The sequence below is a fragment of the Pithys albifrons genome, chromosome 12, assembly GCF_047495875.1.
Source record: "Pithys albifrons albifrons isolate INPA30051 chromosome 12, PitAlb_v1, whole genome shotgun sequence".
NCBI classification, from domain to species: domain Eukaryota; kingdom Metazoa; phylum Chordata; class Aves; order Passeriformes; family Thamnophilidae; genus Pithys; species Pithys albifrons.
The window spans coordinates 13,964,778-13,984,814 of record NC_092469.1 but is presented as its reverse complement, the minus strand read 5'-3'; the positions used below and the strand labels follow the sequence as shown (position 1 = coordinate 13,984,814).

The window sequence follows — 20,037 nt, the reverse complement described above, 5'->3', positions numbered from 1 at the left end:
ATCTTCTGTTGACCCGCTATTAAGGTTAGATCTTGTCCTTTCATATCCACCACTGGATAAAAAGTTTCACTCCAGTTGATATCCCCATGCCCATCCCTGTCTTTTTGTATCACCGCCTTAGGTCATTTTTAGTACGGGAATGTGAGCCATCATCTAAAGCCACTCCTCAGACCACTGACTTGCCAGTTAATTTTATCTCTAGTCATGCTTGAACAACCTCTTGATAACATGGATTTTTTTCTTATTTAAACAAGAGCTGTATCAGCAATGAAATAAAGCAGACAACAGTTAGGCACAAAAGCAACAACATTAAATGGTAGATAAGAGAACATGAAAAGCCAACTCTAACACGACACTACAGCATTAAGATCCAACTTTCCCACTCGTTTCTGGAGGAACAGGGAGACCAAAGTTTGTTGGCTGTTTTTTTTCAATCTTGTGATCTTTCCAAAAACTTCAAGGGAACTGTACAATTACACAACATTACACAACTGCAGCTTTCAGATAGCAGAGGATGGAGGATCTCAAATTTATGTAAAGGGTGTGTTTGGTTTTCTGCAAGAGAAGGAAGAGCTGGATTCTGCCTCAAAGTCCCATGATTTCTATGTTATCTCTTAATCCTGTTTGCCAGCTGCCTGCTCCAGGGACTTCCCTCTTACCAGGTCCAAGACACAGCTGGGCTCTGGTTTCTCTGGCTGCAAGAGACAACATCCCTCTCAAGTTTTCAACCACTTAACAGATTTTTGGGGTCTAATAAAAAAAATCTTTTGAACAGACTGTTCATACCGCAGGATCTGCTCCTTGAAGTAATTGCCTGTTTCAGTTCTGAACAGTTCCCATCCAAAGGATCCATTCAGTCAGCCCATAAACCACTAAATCATTTCAGTGGGAGTTGTGAGGGTTTACAGTTTTTACCAAGACCTACAACTTGGGGTTTGTGGATGGCTTTAAGTTAGCATGACCTGATGTTCATTAATACAGAGAACACTCTAGTTGAGATTGCCTTAAGGAGACCACCAGGCTCCCAACTGTCTTTTTCCAAGGCTCACGCTGCTTCTTGTACCCCATTGCCACCAAAGGGCAGGAAGAGGGCAAGGTCTCAAGAGGTACAGCATTAGTGCACCTGACAGGCTGCTAAAGCCTTCCTGTGCCTAACCCTTCCCTCACCATCCAAGTCAAAGCAGGCTGCAGAGATACTTTGCCACTGATACAATCAGTGGGAGACCAGAAGCTGCAAGGGGTTGAATACAGCCAGAAATAAAAGCCACCTGTCTGACAGACTTGGCAGTTCTCACCAAATACTTCAAAGAATCCGTGAAAGAAGCCTCAAGGAGACAAGGTTGCAGGCTGTTTGCTGAAGGGAACCTTCTGTAACCTCACTTATGCATTAATTATCCATTTGCACATACTGAGATGTATTAACTATGAACATGCAATAGCGTTTTACTAATTAGCTCAATCAGAAAGGACTAAACATATCCCAACTTCCTTAATATGAACCAATTTAAAGACACTACTTTATCCCTTCAGGGTAAGGCTGCCTGCCTGCCATTTCTATTTAATATTGAGTCCAATGAAATTAGTTCACAGTATTCTGAAGAAAACCAAGGTTCTCAGGTAACAAGAGAACTGGTCTTATATAGGTCACTTTAAGAACATACATGCACCAGCAAGTATTTACAGGAACTCCTTCCTCTTCCAGAAAACCACACACATCTGCCTTGTCATACACTTACACCAAAGATTATTCCAGAAACTCATGTTCTCTCCTACTATCTGCTCCCTCAAGCCCATTTATTCCTCTGCATCTCCCACTGACATTCATAGTTAATACTCTGGGAAGTGCCTAAGTCTTTGGCTTTAATTTACAGACCAAACTCCAAATATTATAAAGCCCTGACAAACCCAGAGTCTACAAACCAAGTGACTCCAGTTGTTTTGATTATATGCAGAAGATTTAAAATATGTATCAGTAGGGTTTTTAAAAAACCCAATGTGCAAGTAGTTTGAGGTCTCCTGGGTACTGATCAAAAAGTTAATAGAGTAATTAGCCAGGGTTCATTAAAACACGTTTCCATTAGCCTCCCTAGATATCTAATCTGAATTCATTTACACAGCCATGTGCCACAGGTGCAAATTTTAATCCTCTTAAGCCCAGTTTTCTATAATATGGACATCTTTTCCCATCAAGGCTTCACCAAATCTTTGCTCTCTTTCTATTACACACAACCAAGCTCCTCCCACAAAGTCCTGACTTGCAACTTCAGCCACTCAAGTTTTACCTGGAGGGGTTGACACTACCCGAGTCTCTCCAAGGATGAGCACATCTGGAGCAGGGAGCACTGAAACCCAGGAAGCCACTGCTAGGCACTGCCATTCACAGCCAAGCCTGCTGGAACCACCTCCCAATTTCCCTGCACAAGAACTGCGTGTTTTGTTCAGCTGCCCTGGCCACAGGAGCCCCCAGCAGTGAAGCAGAAAACTGTTAAAAACTTACTACTCACAGATTTAATTTGCTTCTACGAGTCAAATCTGTGCTCACTTCAGCAGGCAGCCAGATCTCCAACTGTTACCCATCACCATGCTTTGTCAGAAACCTGCAGTGCATAACCATAAAACTGTGCCTCAGTTTCCCCTCCCTATCACAGAATCGATTGGGTTGGAAAAGACCTCCGAGATCATCAAGTCCAACCCTTGGTCCGACTCCAGTCCCTTTACCAGATCATGGCACTCAGTGCCGTGGCCAATTTCAGTTTAAAAACCTCCAGGGATGGGGAATCCACCCCCTCTCTGGGCAGCCCATTCCATTCCAATGCCTGACTGCTCTCTCTGGAAAGAATTTTTTTCTGATTTCCAGCTTAAATTTCCCCTGGCAGAGCTTGAGCCCGTGCCCCCTTGTCCTATTGCTGAGCGCCTGGGAGAAGAGACCAACCACCACTTGGCCAGAACTTCCCTCCAGGTGGTTACAGACAGTGATGAGGATGTATGGATGCTTGTGCTAAGATGCTCTTCTAGAGCCTCTTCCTCTATCCCATCGACTCCAAGACTCATAACCAGAGAGCTGAGCACCCGAATCAGCCTGACCTCACCACCAGGCCATCACACTTCAGCCTGCCCCGAAAACACTCCTGGGAGTGTCACAAAGCATGACAGACTGAACAGAGACATGGCTTTCCCAGGAATGCTCTCCTGAAGGACTCTGCAGAGGTGTTAACACATCACAAAGACAGCATAAAAAGTGGGACAGGAGCTGCATATCAAGGACTGGCTGAGGCGTGCAAACCTCCAGGGAATGTTGACCTTACAAACAAGGTATTTGTAAAAGTAGGGAAAACCTCCAGGAAAAGTTCATTAGAAGTCTTTAACCACCTTCCCTTGACACAGGATAAACAAAATGCTTAGTTTAGAAAGGAAAAGCCTAAAATACACACACAATTAGCCCATACCATTACTGGCAGTACTGAAAGCCACAGTGTGCAGTGTAAAGAGGACAAACTAAATTTTCTATCAGCTGAAACACACACTATCCACTCCTCTCCCAAACCAGACAAATACATCCCTGAGACCATCCCTTCTTCAAAAACAAGCATTAAACCAGAGAAAAGCTCTGCGACCAAAGAGATTTGCCCCATTTCTTTCCAAACAACTGCAGGAAGCTCTCAGGGTGCAGGAGTTGCATCAAGTACTTGAAAGCTGTACTGAACATGCCCTGCTTTATCCAGAGAAATCCCTCGAGGGAGAAGAGTTGACCACCTCATCCAGAAACTGTTATGTTGGAACATTTCTAGATGAGTGACCAGACAGGTCAGATTATTCCCTAAAACAAAAAAGAGACTGTTAATAAAGATATCCAAGCTAAAGCTGTTCCTCCTTATGGGAATAGGGAAAGTCCAAATTCTCACGCAGCAATTTAGCTGTTATTGTTGACACATCTCTGGAACACATTCCCCACCTGCCTCAGGACTGAGCTGGATGGGCCAACATGGCCCTTCAGGCCACTCTGCATGCAGAGCCACTGCACCTGCTACCATATTGTCTCAAATTTACAGCATAAACTACTCTGAAACACCCACCAAAATCACCACTCCACATGGATTCCTCAACAATAAGTAAATAGTCAGATTAAGTGATGTAAACCAGAGAGTCTTTAAAAAAGAACAAAACAACAAAACTATCAGCAACAACAAAGCCACAAACAGATTACTCACAACTTGTTTAACAGTTCAGAGAATTTTAAAATCTCAGGTTCACTGTGACATTCTGTAAAAATTCAAACACCTTATAAAATATTGGGCTCCGATCACATAATAAGTACCCAACCATGGCAGATCTCCAGAAGAGATGCACATCATTTTAGTTCTGCACTCAGTTTATTTAAGCTTGGACAAGCCTGACACATGCCAAGATTTAAAACTATTAAGCTTAATTTAACATTTGAATCCCACACACTCTACCCAAACAACCAAGCTCTGAACACAAAGCAAGCCTGAGGGGCTGGAAGCTCAGCCCCCCCTGCTCATTTCACCCTAAACCTTTTGATATGATGTTATGTCATGTTATTCAAACACAAGTGTGACTGGCAGGCCTCCCTCTCCCCTCCTCCAGCAGCTCTCCAGGGAGCAAGGGTTATTTTGGCAACTTTATCTGTTGTTTTCCTCGGTAAGCACTTCCTTTTCAAGAGAGTTTCATTGATAAAACGACCCAAATGCATCCACAGACTTAGAGCCAAGGGAGCACTGCAGCATTCCCAAAGTCACAAGTGGTGTCCATCACACACACACCTCGGGCTCTTACACTCTCAAGCAGATCCACAGACTGTTGCAGATTACATGTGACTTCATAAGCATATGCCAGGAACTCAGCGAGACACATTGCCTGGAGAAGCCGAGGACAAGCTGCCTGGGCACCTTCCCTCCTCCACAACTGCTCCCAGGGGAACTGTCACATTAAAAGGAGGAGTTGCAGTTTTCTGGAAGGAAGAATGCCTATGGCAATCAAATCCCAAATATTTACCAGGCATGTGAATATCAAATCTAAGAACAAATACGCTCCTCAGGCCAGTAACATTCTATTCCAGATCACACTTCTCTTTGATGAGACCCTCAGGCATTTTGGTACAGAAATAGCACACTGCTACTCTTTCAGTCCCAGGACTTCAGTCCTAAAACATGTTGCAGATTTGCTCTAGAAGAAGGATGAAGCACCACTCCAATCCCACAATGTTTTTATGACTCAGAGATTGTACAGGCAAAAGAAATTCTTCTGTATTTTCACAAAGCACTTCCCATGGATTAAATCTAGGAACAGACTGTAAGAAAGGACACGGAACACCAAGTAACTCTCATGGCCAGTGTACTGTTATCTTCTGATACAGCAGGTCTTGCCAGTAAACAATAAACATGTTTATATCTTTTATTGGTAAGGAAGAACAAACACAAAATTACAAAATCATTCAGGTGAGAGACTAATTAAAAAGAAAAACAAACCACAATCTGTTCACGATCCAGAAGAGATGCTACTCATTCCTAAGGCTGCAAGGGCAAAGCTCAGCTGTTATGGAACAAAAATCCCAAAAGCAGCCAAACCTCACCTCTGTTCACAACATGGATCAGACTCGCTGTCTGCCCACGCTTCCAGCCTGTTCTGCTCTGCCAAGAACTGTAGCTGAGGAAACCAAACCAGAGCTATTTTAACCAGCAGCTCCCAAAGTGATGCAGGATCCCAATGCAAGTTCTCATCCAGGCCAACGGAATGACTCCTCAGGTACAGGAATGGTAACTGAGATGGAAGGAGTTTTTGTGCCTCTCTCCACAGCTGTAGCAGTGCAAGATGTGCTTTACTAAGGCAGCCACTAACAACTACAGCTACCTGGAACACCAGGATTCAAAGGATTTCTGTACTTTCCAAGTCATTGCTATTCTGGAAGATTCATCCGATCTTGTAGCTCTTCCAGGGAAAGGCAGCATCTTTCTACTGTTACCACATCCAACCAAAACATTGGAACATTGTAACTTTCAGATAAATACTTCCATGGTCAAAATCCCAGCAATATGCCATGGGATCCAAGACATTCTAATCAAAACCTCTTATTTGCTTCTCTGTGAAATAAATAACTCTTTCCAGCTACTGTATTCAGCATCATCAGGACAACTCTGTGATCTTATCAGCACCATGGAATATTACAGTCTGTTTCTATGAAACTAACTACTTTCCACACAAGAGTAAGCTACAATAATAGTCCCTGTACCTCACTCTGGAGAGGGTTAATTAAGATGAATTAGCTAGCATAGCTTTGGACTGACATTGGAATAAGGGGGATATGAAAAATCAATGCAAAACAAAAAAACAACAAAAAGGGTGCCCACCTTGGCTACTAATGATGGCTACAGACCCAGATGCTCAACACAAGCCTATTGCTCCAGTATCCCTAGGAGAGCAGGAAGAGTCCCAGCTGGGAAACAGTGACAAAGAGTGACTGGATCTCCTTATGACTGGATCTTACCAGTTTCTGCATATAAGCCTCTAGAAGCACGGAGGAGAATAACCTTGGCATTGTTATCCTTCTCTTTGTTTCCAGGTGGCTTCATGACTGGGGATGCAGCTTTGCTGTTCAGTTGTCCAGCTTTCCTAATTTCCTTGTGTAAAGATGATCCTCTCCCAACAACCCATGTGGCTCACCTGTCCACATGGCCTCAGATTCACCAGTGCACACAGAAGGAGGCTCATCACCAAAGTCCTGGATTCAGGTCTGATACTACCAAGGGACTGAACCCCAAAAGAAGGTAAAACAAAGCAATGAGCTCTGTAACTGTGGGAGTGAATAGCCCTGCACTGCTCACACTGCCCAAATTTTACTGTCGGCAGCTCTGAAGCATAATTTTAGATACTCTGCAAAAATGATCTCTTGATTTATTTTATGGCTTTTAATGCCAGAAAAAGCATGCAATATGCAACCAAAGAACTCAGAAAACCATGTCAAAGCCCAAAAGGGCTGTTTAGGAGTCCTTTCAGCAACATGGTCCCCAAAGTAGTGGATCATAGCATTAGCCAGCCCTCACAAGTTCACTTTTGGTTCCTAAGAACAAAAGTTCAGGTCAGTTCAGAAAGACTCTTCTGGTCCAATTAGGATCAGAACAATCATGGTATATGAAATGATACTCTTGTCTTAGAACTTGACACAAAGATTTGAAGATATACAAAGGTTCTCCAATGTTTTAATGCCTATCAGTCTATGAGCTGCTCTGCTACCTTCTCCTAAAATCTTTCTTTTTAACATTCTGGCTTGAATAGCTCCACATTAAATTCACAGAGGGGCTTTTTCTTTTTAAGGTGAAACTTTGATCTCCTTAATGGGACCCTAATTCCGAACTTATGGTTCCACTGAGCAATGCAGAAGTGACTCAGTCAGAGATCAATCTCCACCTCTCAACAGACCAACAATCACTTTAAGATGGCAACAGTCTGCTGTGATGTTATTTAAAGTTATTCATGATGCTCAGCTGTAAACTATAGGTAGGCTCTGCCTGTTCCATTTGTCCTGTGCCAATCCAGACACCACACTGGATCACAAAGCTGGGGTAGGCCAACAACCACCAGGCAAAGAGACTGGAGCACTGATTCTCATCTTCTCTTTTAATTGCACAACAGAGAAATCCAAGCTGAATACTCCTCCCAGCTGTGTGCCCACACAGCCTACCTGAGCTCCCTGGCATTCTAAGAAAGTTTTCAGAAAATGCCTTTTGCAAGTATTGTAAGTTGGAGACACTGTGTACTCCAGTGAGTAAAACAGACATTAGAGGACAACATTTATTAAATAATCTTGGAGGGCATCACAAAGTCATGATGAGTTTCACCAAAATGCCTCAAGGGAGAAAAGTATTTGGGGAAATTACTTTGGGAAGAGCTGACATATAAAGAGAAGAATTTAAATTCCATCAGCACTTTCCCAAGCAGAACAAGTTTAGACTACGGTTTTATACAGGAGGATGCTGGAAGAGTTCAGAAATGCCTGAAGGAGGGGAGGGAAACAAAAAACCCTGTAGTTTGTGGCTTGTTGTATACTTTTCTCCTTTGTGTAGGCCTTACCTGTGAATTGCTCATGGAAAAGAAGCCAATATAGCCTCAGAGCTCATGGGAGGGGTTTGAAGTGGACTAGCTCAAGCCGAACTGCCAAGTGCCCAAGCTGGAACAAACTCTGAATTATTCCAGGCGAGCCTGCCCTAAACACTGCTGCTGCTCCTGCAGTCAGAGGTGAGGGTGTTATCAGTGATGGCTGACCACACATCCAGTGCCTGCTAAAGCACAGACCATGAGGCAAAACTACGAAACACTGCAACACTTTGTGTTCTGTGAGGTAAGGGCAGAATCCCCTCCTTCCTATAACTGGTATTTTGGACATGAACATCTAATTAAGGCTATTAACAACGTTAGAATGAGTGCACACCTTTAGAGCTGTGAATCAGCTGAGGGAAATGTTCCCTAGTACCACACATTCCCAGGTGATTCCTAGAGATGGGACGAGCATTCACCACAGGAGTCCCATTACAGTACTCAAATAAAAATGCAGGGAAAACTTACACCATAAACTACTATTCAGCCTTTTCCTTTTTGAGCTTTCAAACACTGCTGCTTAGACAACCGATCAGATCAAGTGAAGATGTTTGCTGATCATTGCCTCAAATTCTTCAGCTAAAAAGCTTAGTGATGTTACTGCATTAACGAGACCTTTGACTTCTGCTGCAGAGTCAGCCCTACAGACTTCACTAATTTAAGACAGGTGTCATCATGAATTTGAATACCTGTGTCACAGTGAGAGACTCAGCACCTCACCCCTCACCTCTCCCAAATGCTGAAGCATCAAAAACACAGAGGTCCTTGCAGCAGTTCAAAAGTAAGCCAAGGAAGGAACTGGGGGTGTTGAGTGATGAGAAGCTCACCATGACCTGGCAGCCTATGTTTGTTCACAGCTCAGAACACTCAGATGTGTCCTGGGCTGCAGCAAAGGCAGCAGGTGAGGGAGGGGATTCTCCCCCTCTGCTGCCCTCTTGAGACCCCGCCTGGAGTTTTGTGTCCAGTGCTGGGGAGCCCAACAAAAGGAGGGCAGGGACTTGCTGGGGTGAGTCCAGAAGTCACAAAGAGCTCCCTCTCAGAGGGCTGGGGCACCTCTGCCATGGAGACAAGCAGAGAGCTGGGGTTGTTCAGCCTGGAATAGAAAAGGTTCCTGGGAGACCTCAGTACTTATGGGGGCTCATAAAAAATGAGGGAGAGCGACTTTGTGCACAGGCAGACAGTGACAGGACAAGGGGAAACAGCTTTCAACTGACAGAGGGCAGGTTTATTTTAGATATTAGGAAGACATTTTTCACCATGGGGGTGGTGAGGCCCTGGCACAGGTTGCCCACAGAAGTTGTGGCTGCCCCATCCCTGGAAGTGTCCAAGGCCAGCCTGGACAGGGCTTGGAGCAACTTGGGATAGTGGAAGGTGCCCCTGCCCATGGCAGGGAGGTTGGAATGAGATGAGCCTTAAGTTCCTTTCCAACCCAAACTCTTCCATGATGCTATAATTGTATGATTAAAAAAAAGCACCCAAGTCAACACAATGTTGTAAGTGAATAGTAATACAAAACGCTTGACAGAACTTGAGTCAACACTTCTCAGGACTTTGTATCAGTGCAGACAAGATTTTGAGTAGCCTGCCTGAATTTTACAATAGAAGGATCGCATTAATATTGATTTGTTTAAATCACCATGAACACAACTAAAGAGCTGCAGTCTCATGAAGAATTCCTGTTGCAAATTATGACAACTGCAGCATTGCAGTGATTCTACTTGCAAGTGGTCAGTTTTTCTGATTTTGTGACGTGTGTAGATAGGCCACATAGAAAGGTTTAAGCCAAAAAATCAATTTGATAAGGAATGAGCTTACTGTAAACTTCTTCCAGATCCTATTTCAAGTCAGCTGAGAACAGTGTAGCAAAAGTTGACTCAGCTCAAATCAAGTCTGGGCTGTCACAGAAAGTCTACAAGCCAAGCGGGTTTGGGTTTGTTGGTTTTTGTTTAATTCTATCAAAACTTTTTTGTAAGGCAATTACTTCGACACTCAGAAGAATTCATGCTCTGCTGAGTTTGTTTTGCAGTTCACTTGCTGCAAAGTATTCTACCCTGCAATAACAGGACAGTCTAGAAGAGAAAGCCTCAATTAAGCAAACTACTGAGCATGATGAAGGCTGGTGAGCCTCCTGTTAGGATTCAAAAGATCCACCAGATTAAGCTAGTCATTATTTGGGTTTTCTTAACAAAAGACAGCACATTTGCCTCATTGATTTTGCATAGCAGGGCTGGACTAGCCATTTGTTATTAACCCTCCCTGTTACATATAAGTAATTAGTTATATCAACATAAGCAGTTGCATTGTCTAGAAGAGACTCAAAATTCCTGTGACTCAACTAAGGAGACCATGAGAAGTTTTTCCCAGAAGAGCACAGAGTGCTACCACCAACTGCACAGGAGTAAAACACTTCAGGCATGGAGAGACACCATGAAAAGTTACTAAATCAAATACTGCCTTTTGGTCACCTCAGCAGTTCTTGTGCATTGTTTCAGGCAAAGATGCAAAAAATAACAAATGCTCCAATAAGCATTCCTGTCCTGCATGAATAATGGTCCTTTGGCCCCGTGGTGTTACCTGGCAAGAGACATTAGGTGTGTGCCATTAGTCTTCAGACACAGCACTGATGATGACAAAAGCATAAGATACAGTTTGAGTTAAGGCAAAACCACAGACATCACAAACAAGAAATGCACTCCAGTGCAAACACATGAAATCGAAGCTCACAAAGCTGTTGGAGCTACAAGTTACAGTTACCTAAAGGAAAAACAATGAAATAACTCGGGCAGAATACCCACAAAAAGACAGCACAGAGAAAACAGACAACTCTCTGACTCCTGAAGGAGATTCCTCAGCTTGGAGCTGCAGACATTCAAACACTGACCCAGACACAGTTTTTATGAATGTCACCTCTGCCCAGGAGTGGAACAGGATGGGTTCTCATCTCCTGTCTTGATGAAGAGAAGTTGCAATTATGTCACAAGCTGGTACCCAGGGAAGGCAGGATCTCTGCTCCTCACCTGATGTTCCCACTATGGATAAACTGAGCATACAGAAAATCGAGGTACTCCATGATGACAGAAAAGTATCAGCTAACAGGAACGAAAAATTTTAGTGCCATAGCAACCAACTTCACAACCTTAAAACTGAATTAGTCAGAAGATAAAAAAAACTATTTTAAAGCAATATTTCAAATAAAAAGGCAATTACCTAGACCTTTTATTCATCTAATTCTTTGGGGTTTATTATTAGGAAGAATAACTTCAAAGCTTTGGAAAACGTACACTTACTTTGGAAAAAGACTGAAAAAGCAGAATCCACTGAGAAAGTGGTGCTCACATGCAGGAAATCTACACTATAAAGAACACCTGGACATTATACTACAAAACAAATACAGCATGTAATCTGCCAAGAATAATCCCTCCTCGTAACATTCCATTCCAACCATGACAACACAAAGCACCACTAGAAAGATCTCCTTTCTTCCAGTACAAGGGAGAAGAGAGTGCAGGCAGGGAGAACACAACGTGGCTGCACCTGTCTCTGCTGTAACAACGGACCAAGCCTTTGCTTTTTAATATATTTCAGCTATTTGGCTCAGTAAATCACCTCCTCCTATCACTGCTTTGCTTTCTCAGTTCACCCTGAGCCGGGCCCAGGCTACACAGCCTGCATCAAACTTGCCTTGTCCCCTTGTATTTCCATTCCTTTTCTCCTTGGTATGCAGAGCCACAGCAGTGCCAGCTCTCTGGAGGAACAGGTCTGTAAGATAATCTTATACACTGAGCCAAACGACCCAAACCAAACTGATACACAACCAGCTACCACAAGTACCAGCCTGCCAACAAGTGCACAAAATTAAGAAAACCAAACCCATCCCCCAAAAAACTCACACAAATTATTCTCTCAGATAAGCAGAAGTGCAGGTAAAGATATCAAGAAATAAGAACCTGTGCTCAGTGCGCTGTTCACAAGACAGTAAGTCCAGGACCTGGCAGAAGAGAGATCACCTTCCCCTCTATTCAGCTTTGAGATGAAGAGAGTACTCTTAAATATTGCTACATCCTAAGGTGAAGCCAAAGGTTGATGCCAAGGTAACCACCTTAAAAACAAATCAGACTTTTAAAGTATATTTAGTATTTTACTTTAAGACTTAACGACAAAAGCCAGGAGGAAACTGGGCTTACAATATCCAAACACCAGGGAAAACAAGAACCTCAAAACAAAAGTGCAGTTAATCTCAATTAAGAAGTCAAGTCTTGGGAGGAAAAGCTTCAGAGGGTGTTCCAGCCTTGTCTCCATCATCTTTTGTTGTTCTTGCTCACATTTTTTTCAAAACTTAGTCATCTCAACCCATTTCTCTCGGATCCAACCATTCCCTTCCAATGATTTGGATAGTCCATCTTCCATTTTACGAATTTTAGAAGCAGGAGGGACCACCCTGACCATTCTAATTAATTTGCATCTACCACAAACCACTGTAAATTCTTCATTAAATGCAGCGTAAGACAGAATGGTATCTGAAAATTTCTAATTCAAATGCACAGGCTCCAACTCAGAGTCCAGTTACAGCCCAATAATTAACTCATCTCTTAAAACTGCAACATATTTTTCCTTTAAGTTATCTCAGCTCCAGCTCTATGGGCAAGTATTCTCTGTTTGTTTTTCTTAAGGATGCAACAGTTCCTAAATTCCTGTGCCCTTTACAGACTTTGAATCACCACCAGGTCAATACCCCTCAGAAAAAAGGGAGAGGGTAAGCAAAGCCCTTGGCAAGGCTTAAGGTACCCATTTCAGGTTTCTGATCATTGCCTTTAAAAAACACCAGCCCTCTGAGTGTTGGTATCTGACCCAGGTGATGATGCTGCTACAGGCACTGTAAGAGCATCACTGCAATACCAACTGACTGCTCCTTTGCAACAGTGACGACCAGAGAACCAGAACAGCCTCCATCCCACAATTTACCAGCCTGAGAAACAGGCAGTTGCCACTTAAAACAGCTCACCTGAAGGCCAGGGCAAAGTGCTCGGAGCTTTTGTGGAAAAAATCCAAACCATAAGAGCTGAAAGAGATGGCCAAGTCTGTCAAGAGTGACTTTACAATTTGCATTTCCTAAAAACCAGCCCACCCCCATGCTATGTTAAACCCAAGCCCTCAATTACCTTTTTAGCTCTGCACTGGTAACCAGTCATTAGCTGCCACAAATAAGATATCTCCAAAAGGATACTTTAAATGCCACCTGTGCATGGGAAAACTGTAAGAGATTGAAATAACAAGAGTATGTGCTCAAATATGAGATAACGTTGCATGTCAAGTCAAAACAAAACCTTTGATCTTTAACACAATAAATTAGGGAGACAAAAGAGGAAAAATAATATAAAATAGATTGAGCTACTATGACAGATCACTCTCATCTACCCCAATGCAAGCAAAAAGCTTCAGGGAAGCCTTTGCATTTCCAATCCATTTACCAAAAAGTTTGAAACACTGGAGAACCAGGACATGGACTGAGCACACACAACTTTCCCTACAATTACAGTATTACCAAAAGAGATACAGACTCCAAGCATGTGCTGCTGTCTGGTTTCTCTTTTCCATCTGTAACTTTTTAAAAAGTAATTTCACTGGCACCATTTTTATCACATCACATAAGGACCTCAGGTACACAAAGAGTAGGGAATAAAAGAGCTAAACAGAAGACATGACAGTCCCCAGCCCATCAAATGGTACATGTTCCCTTGCCCATTAACTCATATCAAACCAATGTTCTGGCCTTTTCCATGGGCTAAACATCTGAAAAAACAGGAAAAATACATTCCTGAAATACACAGCTTTCATGATAACTTGCCCCAACCCTCGGCATTAAGAGGGCCTTATTCTTCCCAAGAAGCAGAGCATTCAGTCTCAGTCACACTGTCTTTGCCATAAAGGTGCTACCAAAGAAATGGAACCCTTTGGGATGAAGAAAGTAGCAGGAAGGCAAGACTTTGATCTCTAATCCAAACTTAACCACGACTGTTTGATCTGAGAAACAATATTTAGCCTCTAATGCATTAGCATTATATACAATAATATAATGCTTTTATTATTATGCAACCTTTACAAGTGCAAGTAAAGCTCAACAATCATGGCATCAAGTTCATTCACCAATTAACCAGCTCTAAGGGAGGTTTTAACAGTAAAATTATGCTCCACTAGTAAACCAGGTAAGACAGTCATCAGTTCAGAGTATTTTCATTCCTTCTAATGTTTCCTGCCTCAAATTCAACAACTCAGTCATGCTTCAAATGCAAATCATCATTAATCAAGCAAAAATTGTTACCTAGCAAAAACATTAATGTTTCATGGGTTTATTTATCCTACAGCCACCATGAAAATTGGTTTAACAGGCAGCCTGCAGAAAGGGCTCCCAAGCTGCAGCCTCTGCTCAGTGAAATGCAAGCTCTGAAGTCTCTCCATAAACAGGCTCACAACCAGAATCCTTTTGGAAAGAAGCACTTTGGAACAGTCTTTAAAAACACAGGTACAGACTGCCCCGTTCTACTCTTTCTATATAATCACAAAGTTATGGGAACAACAATTACAACCTTCCTGATAAAATTTAAGTCATTCAGAACTGTAATTCAGCCAGTGCACAAGTACTTTTAACTAGAATAAAGTTAATTCATCTGCAAAATGCACCAAAATGTGTTTTATTCTATATTTTGATTATAATTAAAATGTTTAAGCTAAGTAGCTTTGACCACTTCTTCCAATCAAAGAACATCCTTCCCATCATTCTACTACAAAAGGAAAGCAGAAAATAATGATTTTCCTCTGATTTCTATCTTTCAAGAAGTTTAATAGCCTGAATTGCAGAAGAGTTCTGCACCTGCAGAAGGAGACTCTGCACTATATCAATTAAACATTTAAATGACTCAAAGGAAAAAACAGTGGTAAAAAGTATTTGGTATCAGTGTGAGGGTCTGAGGGCTTTTTAAAACTATTCTAAAAATACACAGTGTTTAAATAACTGTGTGGATAACACTTTAAATTGACAGTCTACAAGTAACCTCTCAAACCCAGAACTTTAAAATTTACTGTTTTGGGGGTTGATTTGGGTGTTTTTTTGTTTTGTGCTGTTGTTTTGGGATGGGGTTTTGGGTGTGGTTTGTTTTTACTGTTTTCTTTGTATCAAACTGTACTGTATATGTGTGTTACCAAACTTCTCCCAACATTCACTCTACAAGCTGAGCTTCTCCACCAGTAACCACAGACAACACTTCTGTCCTTCAGATTCAAGAGACCCATCCAGTGAAAGCAAGAGAGGATTTCCACACCTAGAAATCAGCAGGTACTGAAACGACACGATCATATTCACACCAACAAAAAAAAATACACCTTTGCTTTGCTTTATGGACTCAAAAAGAAGGTTTCAAGTAGTTTTTTCCCCTGGTTATTGACAGTTAAAAGTGTTCCAGCTTACACCTATCACCCTAAAAAGAAAATCATTGGATAATATTAACAGTAACACTTTGTTTCAAACCGAAAGTTTCACTGCTTTAGGGGAACATTTCTTAAGAGAAAAGTAAGATTACCTCAAATACCTATGGCAAAAATGCTGCTTCTGCAGCCTAATTGCTCCTAGAACTCTTACCTACTACTTGTGTCCACACACTGTCATAGAATCACAGAATCATAGAATCAATTGGGTTGGAAAAGACCTCTGAGATCAAGTCCAACCCTTGGTCCAACTCCAGTCCCTTTACCAGATCATGGCACTCAGTGCCACGTCCAGTCAGTTTAAAAACCTCCAGGGATGGGGAATCCACCCCCTCTCTGGGCAGCCCATTCCAATGCCTGAGCACTCTCTCTGCAAAGAATTTGTTCCTGATACCCAGCTTCAATTTCCCCTGGCAGAGCTTGAGCCCGTGCCCCCTTGTCCTCACTGATGCTCTCACACACAACACAACTCACCCAAATCTTCCATCTACTGTAGCCTGACTGTTTTTAAGTGGGCTGTATGACTCAGACTAGATCTTCACACGTTTTAAAATGTAATTGTCCCTTTTCTGTATCATCCAAACAAGCAGTCAGATGTCTCGGGTCAAAATGAAAAGTTGTATCAACAACAGTAAAACAGCCAACACGTCACTTATTTCCTCTGCTGTCACCTCCAACACAAAGGAAACGTCTGAGACAATATCTGACCCCGCTTCCTCCCTATCAGCTGAAGTGCTACCCAATGTTTACAACTCGTGACTTTTATTCACAGTCTAAATGCTGAGAGTTAAACAGTCGGGATTTGCCGAATTCAGTTACTTTAATTAATTTCTCAGAGCTGCCCTCTGTGCAGTCAATTTTCCGCCAGGGCACAGCCCATCGCACCGGTGTTCCAGCAGCCCAACTGCCGAGGGAGGGTCAGAGCAGCTGACAGTGCTCTGTGCAGGCTGACAGACAGACAAGACTGCAGAGTGGCACCTTCACAGAGAAAACTCAATGCAGAAGAACCCTGAGATGTCCTGCTGATGCCCTGGATGTCACCCAGGAAAAGATTCACCTTCAGCACTGGGCAGCACTACAGCCAGACAGGACCAACAGCCCCAAACCACTGACAGCAGGCAGGCTGAGGAATGGGAAAAGGAAAACCACAAGCAGACATAACACTCAAGAGTGGCGTTCTCAGGAGATATACAGAACCAACATAAGGGTTTGTACATGCTGAAAATAAAGTGTGATGCAAAGCATTCCTTCATCTTCTGCATCTCCCTGTGCCCCAGCCCTGCACCAGAACCCTCCTCTGCGTTTTAACTCAGAAAAAGGACAAAACTATTCCAGCACAAAGCTGATAAACTAGACCACAAAAAGGTTCACCTTGCTAAAATGGCAGAAAACCAACAAGCACTGGAACTATGAAGAGAGAAGGGAGGGGCTGTGCAACTGGAAAGAAAGGAACAAGAGCCCTCCTTTTTGGCAGGCTGGCAGCTTGTGAGCCACCACCTGTGAGAGCAGCTCCAAGATCCTTTTGGATAGGATTCCTCCCTACAAGGGGGCCAAAAGGTCCCAAACAGGTGTAAGAAATAGCAAGGGACACGTTATTTATAAAGCAAATTATCAGACTGCTTCATATCTGTGATAGATGTTGCAGCAGGATGCATTTAAAGCATCTACAAGTGTCTTACTAAAACGCATAAAATTAAAACACTAAGTTAGATAAAAATCTAAATTAGCTTTGGATTTTAAGCCAGAAGTAATCACTGACACTGGTTCAAGATTCCCCTCGATGAGAGTAACCATTGTCACTGCCATCTGCTGTCTCCATAATAACGGAGGAGAAACGAGCCCAGGTTTTTTCTAATCACATTCCCACTTGGGTAAAACACCATTAAAACTGACCCAGCCTGACATTCCTGGACTTCACAGCAGTGAGGCCAAGAACTGCAGAGACCTCAACACCAGAGCCGCTCACTGAAGGTACTTCCCCCAAAGGCTGCTTCAGACGGAGCAGGAACGCAAGAATGAATGAAAAGATGGATACGGAAGACTCTGAGGTGGCAACTGATTTTTCCTGAGCTGGACTTAAGCTGCTCATGCCAGACGTTTGGGAACACCACAGACTGCCCCGCTAACCTGCCCATAAACTAAGCCAGGTCTAAAGACTGTACATCGAGTTTCATTCACGCACAAGCGAGGACTGGAACAGCCGCCTCTGCAGCTGAGCTCCACGCGAAGGCAGGAACCTGAACGTGAAAAAAACACCTCCGCGGGTCAGGGCTGTTTCCAGCACGGCGCCTTCGCTCAGGGTCTGGGAGCGAATAACCCTGCGGGGCTCCACAACACAAAGCGGGCGCCGGGAGCGCTCCCCGCGCGGAGCCCCGAGGTGCGGGCGAGGAGGAGCCGCTCTGTGCAGCCCTCACCGCCATCCCGCAAGCGGCTCGTTCCCCTCACGGACCCCGCTTTTTCAAACCCCAACCCATGAGGGCGGCGCGGCGGGGCCGCGGACCCCGTTCTTTGTTCGCCGCCGCGGGCAGGCCCAGCCCGGCCCCGGGCCCGCGCCTCACCTCGCGGACGTCCTGCAGGCACTCGAGCACGGCGAGGTTGTTGGCCCAGCTGTGCTTGGAGCAGAGCCGCACCACGTCCTCCCGGCACACCGCCTCCTCCGACAGCTTCCACCCGCTGCCCGACCCGCCGCCGCGGGCACTCCGCGGGACGGCCACGCCCGGCCCCACCGGCTGCACCACCACTGCCGGCGGGACAACGGCGGCACCGGGAGCGCCGGCAGCAGGGCCGGCCACCGCCGGCCGCGCCGCCAGCGCCAGCAGCAGGAGCAGCGCCGGGCCCGGGCAGCGGCTCCGGACACGTCCGCACGGCGCCATCTTGGATCCGCCACCTCCGGCGTCCGCCCGCCCCCCCCCGGCACGCACGGCGTATGCAAATCAGCGCGCACGTGACACACCGAGACACGCCCCTTTCCCTGTGAGGGGGCGTGGTTTGTGCTGGCCCCGCCCTCCCTCAGCACGCGCCGGGGCCGCGCCCAGGCCGTTCCCGCCTCAGGAGAGCGAGGCGAGGCCGCGGACACAGCGCGGCATCCGGGGATCACCCCCCTCACGGCCCCGCACCCGCCAACGGCCCTGCACCCGCCTCACACCCCTCACGGACCCGCACCCGCCAACGGCCCCGCACCCGCCTCACACCCCTCACGGCCCCGCACCCGCCAACGGCCCCGCAGCGGCCTCACACCCCTCACGGACCCTCACCCGCCAACGGCCCGCACCCGCCTCATGTCCCTCACGGACCCGCACCTGCCAACGGCCCCGCAGCGGCCTCACATCCCTCACGGACCCGCACCCGCCAGTGGCCCCTCAGTGGCCTCACACCCCTCACGGACCCGCACCTGCCAACGGCCCCGCAGCGGCCTCACACCCCTCACCGACCTGCATCCGCCAATGGCCCCTCAGTGGCCTCACACCCCTCACGGACCCACACCCGCACCCGCCAGCGGCCCCGCAGCGGCCTCACACCGCTCATGGATCTGCACCCACCAACAGCCCCGCACCCGCCTCACATCCCTCACGGACCCGCAGCCCCTCAGCGGTCCCTCAGCACCACAGGCCCCACTGCCGAGCCAGTGCCGGTGCTGTGGACGATGGAGCCGAGCCCGGGTGAGCTCACCCTGCAGAAAAGGCAGAGCCGAGCCCTGGGCCTCCCTCAGCAGAGGGGCAGGAGCTGTGGCCGATTTTTGCCCGAAATCTCTCAGTTGCTGTGTGCGACTTGGCTTCCACAGTGATTGGGAAAGGAATAAAGGTCATGGAGAAACAGGGCTTTGAGGAGGGTCAGGCTAAAGAGGAGCAACAAGGACAGGAGGACGAAGTAAAACTGATGTTTGAAGAAGAAATACAGAGGCACATATCAAAAATAGCTGGGTGCATAAAAGAATTAACAAGTTACTTAGAAGTATTAGCAAAGAAGATTGGTGAGGACGAGGAAAAAAATGCAGCAGATCAAAGACAAAATGCAGGAGATTGAAGACAAAATGCTGAAGATTGAAGAAGCAGTACAAGACATAAAAAATAAAAATGAACAGGAAAAGAAAAAAGTACTAAAGAATGAAGAAAAAGTACAGAAAAAGGTGGAAGAATGAAAAAAAATATGGAACAATGAAAAAAATACCAACTAGCTGCTAAAAAAATCCAAAACCTTTAATAAAATGTTGTTAGAAAAATGACAATGGGAAAGTTGACTATGCCAAGTGCCAAACTATCAGCTGGATTGGTCTTCTGCCTGTGTATGGACCCATTCATGGCCCCTCCTAGGTCAGGATTCTGGACTGACCAAAGGGGATGGTATAAATCCAACAGCCTGTACCAGGCTGGCCCAGCCCTGCAGTAACCACAGGGAGCAGGCAGCTGAGCAAGGGCAGAAAAATCACATTTTGGGGTTGCCACAAGATTG

The 20,037-nt window shown here is 45.1% G+C and overlaps 1 protein-coding gene across 1 annotated transcript in view; it reads right to left on the bottom strand.

Moving 5' to 3' along the window:
- The window catches only part of GLG1 (golgi glycoprotein 1), an 83,720-nt gene extending 65,226 nt beyond the window's left edge, over nt 1–18,494 (bottom strand). The window contains exon 1 of the mRNA XM_071567167.1: nt 18,147–18,494. Within this exon, the coding sequence (XP_071423268.1) occupies nt 18,147–18,461 (315 nt within the window). The 5' untranslated portion in view covers nt 18,462–18,494. The remainder of the gene's footprint in view (nt 1–18,146) is intronic.
- Nucleotides 18,495–20,037: the final 1,543 nt, after the last annotated feature.